The sequence below is a fragment of the Zea mays genome, chromosome 9 (assembly GCF_902167145.1).
Source record: "Zea mays cultivar B73 chromosome 9, Zm-B73-REFERENCE-NAM-5.0, whole genome shotgun sequence".
In the NCBI taxonomy this organism is placed as follows: Eukaryota; Viridiplantae; Streptophyta; class Magnoliopsida; order Poales; family Poaceae; genus Zea; species Zea mays.
In genome coordinates, this window is record NC_050104.1 from 53,109,157 (window position 1) to 53,114,836 (window position 5,680).

At 43.0% G+C, this 5,680-nt stretch overlaps 1 protein-coding gene across 1 annotated transcript; it reads right to left on the reverse strand.

Annotated features, from left to right (window-relative positions):
• Positions 1-3,840: 3,840 nt before the first annotated feature.
• On the reverse strand, positions 3,841-5,317 carry LOC103638394 (uncharacterized). Its single transcript, XM_008661324.2, has one exon. It carries the CDS (start codon positions 4,982-4,984, stop codon positions 4,451-4,453), a length of 534 nt encoding a protein of 177 aa, XP_008659546.1. The 5' UTR covers positions 4,985-5,317; the 3' UTR covers positions 3,841-4,450.
• Between the last annotated feature and the right edge of the window lie 363 nt (positions 5,318-5,680).

Here is a 5,680-nt window from a genome sequence, read left to right on the forward strand (position 1 = left end):
ATCAGGACTGGCTGGAGATGCATCAAGAAATGACGCAAGCATGGTTGGACAAACAACAACAGCAACACCCACTACCTCCACCACTACCACCAGCTCCACCAAGCTACATATATATATATATATATATATATATATATATATATATATATTACTATTTGTAAGACCTAAATGTTACTTTAGTTAGTAGCTAGTATTTTACTATTTTAGGAATAATAAAAGGTCTATTTGACCATATGTTTTGCTAATAAATTAGGCATCATGCTGAGATTCTTGTTTGTGCATATGTTCTGAAACAATATGGTTATACATTCTTTTTCTTACAAATCTCGAGGACGAGATTATTTTTAAGGGAGGTAGAATTTGTAACACAAAAAATCCTATTTTGGGTTGTATAAAAATAATTACTCCAAAAGACTTGAGCCAAATACCTTTTAATCAAAATTTTCTTACTTCTAAATATACTTGTCCAAAAAATGAATATTTTTCTCATAAGAATTGATTAGGAAAGAGACCCTAGTCTAATCATCCTTTATTAGATGGAAGTAATTCAACTAAAACATCACCCCAGAATTTATGTGTTAAATAGGTAATAAATAGTGGGACCTCTTTAATTGGATTATAATTCTAGAGTATTTTGGGGTCATGTATGCATTTCATATGGGAAGCATCTACCTAGTATATAAAAGCAACTAAAATAAGATATAAATATATCTAGTTCATGCTGAAATTCTTCTGTTTGATGATTTTAATTTATGCTTTGATTTCAAATCAAAATTCAAAATTTGAACTTGGAAGACTGAGAAAAAAGGGAAATAGAAAATAGAATGAACAAAGAAATATAGAAAAGAAAAACAGAAAAAAAGACGAAGCCAGTCTCTTGGGCCGAAACCACCCCAGCCCAACCCATCTTCCCATGGCGTAGCCCTACTGGCAGCACCCCACGCACCCTAGGCAAGTTAACACCGACAGGTGGGCCCCTTTCGTTATCTGCTCTGACCGGAGTGGCCCACTCGCCAGGATCATCTTCACCGATGTCACCACGCCTCAACAGAAGCCGCCAAGATCCCCGGCAACGGCCTGGGGCGGAAATCTAGCCAACCGGCCTCCCAATCCTAGCTCGGCTCCAGTATAAAGCCGAATTCCCCCCCCCCTCGCTCCCTGGGTCAGCTAAAAACTAGTGGGTCGCCTGGAACCGAAGGGTGGTGGAGGGAGAAAGCGGGCCGTCGGTGTCGATCTGATAGTGCTCAACCCTCCTCTGGCGCCGCGGGTGTTGCTGCCGCGTCCATGCACAGAGAGAGGACCAAGCACCGTCCTAAGAACTGTCGTGACTCAACACCATTATGCGCGCTCCTGATTACTCACCGGAGCAAAACTCCACCGGGGACCCACCCCTACACCATAAGCTGGCCGCACCGTGACATAGCCGTTGGTAAGGCCCTTCATAATACACTCCTTGATTCTCGCCTTGCGCAGCTCGGTCAGGATCAACGTATTGTGCCCGAGGACTCTTGATGGGGATTGCTCCGGCGATGGTCCACCGCGGGTGGTGGGCGGCTCCACCGTGAGTTGCCACCGGGTATAGAAGAACGCTAGTGGCCGTCCGATCCAAATGGGCGATCACGATTTAAACGCCAACTCGCCTTTCAGTATTGTGATCGCAGCCACTGAATTGGATGGGTGCGGCCCAGATCAGATAGCTTACATGCTGTTTAGTAGGGATGAGTGTAATCCCTGGATCTTGGATCCTACGAACGAGAGAGAGCATAAGTTCATAAGGTCACGATCTAAGCTCGGCCTTTGAAACCTAATCAGACGGCTCCTAGTGCCTACCGGTTCGATTCAACGTAGATCTAATCTCGAGCACCCAATTTCAATCGTGCGGCCCATACTCAAAAATAACCTTCGTCGGGTACAAAGTTACAAAGTGGCCTTCGGACTTCTTCTTAATTGAACCCGACGTCCGTGTGGTGTTGGGAGAAATAGAGTTTAGGTCCCTGGTAGTTGCAATAAAGCCCCTGAAGTCTATTTTGTGCATAAATGGGTATAATAAAATGGATAAAAATTTAGAAAATTCATAATTAATTCGTTTGAACTCCAAATTAATCCATTCCAGTTTCATTAATTTTGTTTCAATATTGTCTATCATATAGTAACTTTGTTTGTCATGAAACCTAGATCAAAATTATCCACTTGATTTATTCTATATTAGGCACTTAATAGCTTCGGAAAATCATAATTTTATCACCGTAACTCCGATTTTAGTGGTTCTCGAACCCACGATCTTGTAGCGACGCGTAGATTATTATTACGCAGTTTGTTCTTATGTTTGGTGTGATGTTACCTATACACTGTTTGTTTGTATTGCTACGACTAGCGCGAGGTTACGAGTCATCTGAAGATCATCCTGGTACCTGGAATCTCATGTCCCAGGCAAGTTGTGCCCTTGATCACTTCTTTTTACCCAATCATGTTCTTATTATTCATTATGATCTGCATAAGTTAATTTTGATGGACCCAAAAGGTTACCCTAGTTTGACTATCTTTATACCTTGTTTACCACTAAATTTTTGGGTAATACCTGCTATTGCTTTATGTGGTTTTGGGTATAGAGGTACACATTATTCATGATCATACTTTTATTATTAGTTTTTTATTTACTGTTCATGATAAGGTCATTATGTTAATTGGAACATGGAGCGACCACCCAGGAAAACAGTGCTACCACAAGGGTGGTATGGGACACCCTTGGCTGACTAATTAGGAAAGCTAGTGGAGGACTACCTTACCCGAAAGGGCAAGGGCAGTAGAGGAGTGGTCAGTGTTGGGAGGCCCTTGGGTTGATTTTGCTGCGATATCGGTCAGGCGAGGGGTTCCTGCATTAGAGCTTTCTAGAAACTGTAGCGGGTTTTCTGAAGCTAGAGGAACCTTGTAAAGGCCTCATAGTGTTACCCTGCCTCGCCTCCTTGGTATAGGTGTATGGGAGTGGCCTTCCCTTGGCAGATAGGTAACATGACTTGTGGGTAAAGATGTGCAACCTCTGCAGAGTGTAAAACTGGTATATCAGTCGTGCTCGTGATCATGAGCAACAGATCCTCACATGATTAATTTATGGAACTAAATTCAATTTGTCATATGCATTGCATTGCGGGTGTTGTTATCACTTTTGTTCTACTACTTAATTGGGTTGGTATTTACTTATACTTAGTAATTGCTAATAAAATTTTGACCAACTTTAAAAGCAATGCTCAGCTTCAACCATCCTCTTTGGTAAACACAAAGAGGGCAATGCTCAGTTCTGATCCTCCGCATCACGTAATTTATTATCGTACCTAAATGAAATGCATAATGCACATGTATGAATTTAAAAAGAACTAGCACAATACTAGATAATGTTATACAGTCGAGGATTACACACTACTAACAAGTCCTTAGAACCAGTTACAAGAAACGCCAGTTGTCGATATAATACTAACGATAATATTCGTGCTTCTTATGCTCATCTGGTGCTAGCTCAAACATCACGAACAACACACTAAGTATGAATTTTATATTTTTCTTAGCTAACACATAGTACCAAAGACTAATAATACTTAGGTTAATTAATCTAGTATACCTCGGACTAGAATAACAATTAGTAGCTTTACAATTAGCTTTAAAATTACTATTCCATAGTCTCGTAAGTAGAGTATTATCAAGGACTGTAGATCTTTATAAGACTATAATTTTAAGGCCTAATGACTTAAAACATTAATGTAGACCATTTATTATGAAATTCTCATATTTTAATCGAAACAGAGTTGTCGATGCTATTCATTTAAATTATTCCAGTAGCAATCAACATTCATCCATGACACTCAGTCTATTACTAAATATAGAATACAATAACTACCCGATAAAATCATTGACTTTATCATGGGGCTTCTCGTATTTCGACTGAAACTGGCTCGCTAACGCTACTCGCTTCCAATTTATTTAAGAATGACGCAACAGAGCAGAATACCTAAAATAGTAAGAATATGGAGCTGATCACACAACACGCCTGCTAAACACGAGAATTATCACGACTAATAAATCTAGCTAATCCAATGATCGAACTAATAATAGAAATAGCGAATCAACTCACTATATTGTAATTTGACTCAATCATCACATGAACGATGACGACCTTCGATTGAAGTCTTTGGCCAAGCACTTGATGAGCGATGCACACGGGCCTCGCTTTCTTCACCCACGCACACAAATTGCACCGATGAGCAGTAAGGTCAGAGAGACTCGGTGTTGGGGAAAAAATACTAGGAAAGGTCAGTGATGGAGCTGGCAGATGACGATGGTGATGCCGCGAAGCGAACAAGGTTATACGACGGCGTGGTCTACCGCGAGGGAAAGCCGGCACACAACACGACGTAAGGCGGGAGTCAATCGGCGTGATCCAAATACCGCGCAATGTGCATCAGGGACAAGCGCCCGCGGCAGCGACCATGATTGAATAGCCTAACGATACAGGGCCAAGCGAGGTCGACGGCCAGAACACGCGGCGAGGAGACCACAGGTGAGGGGACCTGGCCGGCAAATCGCGCGCACCAGAGAAGCCGAGCAGCAGTGGCCAGCTTCCACGGCAAGGAAGGGGGAACGGCGAACTGGAGCGAGATCCGAGCTGGGCCGGGCGTGAGCTGAAGGACAGCGAGCAGGCCCCGAGCTCGATGCGGCCAGGCATGGAAACAGCGCAGCCGGAGTTGAGAGAAAGGAAGGACGGCTGGGCGAAACCTCGGCAGGGAAATGGATGGTCGGTAGAGGAACGCGGCTGCGTGCAGAGGAGCAGGGCGCGCGGCGCAGGCAGCCATGGGAGGGACGCGCGGTTGGGAGAAAGGAGGAGGAGCGCCAGGGAGCAGCGCACGCAGGGCGGGGCCGAGCTGGAGCAGAGGAGGCGCCGTGAGGAGGAGAGGAACACCGGCCAACAGAGAGCCGAGAGGTAGAGGACGGCCATGGGAAGTGAGGTTGGCCGGCGTTGAAGATAAGCAGGAATCAACACGGCGGCCAGGATATAACGAAGCCAGAAGAAAAATTCTGCGTAGCGCGCGTGAAGAGATAAGGAGAGAGAGCACGGTGAGAAGATTTTTCTTTTTTTTAGATTTTTCTATTTTTTTAAAGGAAATCGCAGATATTTTAGATTGAGATTTTTAGTGATGTATAGTGGGTCGATACGCTATACGGATACATATTTCCTTCTCCGAATTTAGCGAACTAAATTATTTACCAATTACTTATATCCGAAGATTTGGATCCGGGCGAGAAACGACAGCCCGAATAAAACTGATTTCGACTTTGATATTTTAATTTACAACTGATTTCATTGAAATCAAACTAATTAGCAATTACATGAGTTCGGCTATAATTATCTTTATCTGCTTTGAACGATTTACTACTAAATACTCATGATTATCAACCTCGCGTAAGATTTTTCTCTGACAACGCGCGATCCTAATTATTTTGCACTGAGTATTTTAGTCGTTGAATTCTAATAAATTTATTTGGGACATGGATCGCAACGGTGGATCGAGCTTCCAAATTCGTATTCTCCTAATCTATAAATTTTAAACAGGCACATGACTCAACATATCGCGAAATAAATGTGCGATATCGATGCGGCCTCGAGATTGCGATCCTTCCAGAAGCGACGACA

What these genes read in the sequence shown, in the direction of transcription:
- LOC103638394 (XM_008661324.2), bottom strand. Translation starts at nt 4,984, where the DNA reads ATGGCCGTCCTCTACCTCTCGGCTCTCTGTTGGCCGGTGTTCCTCTCC.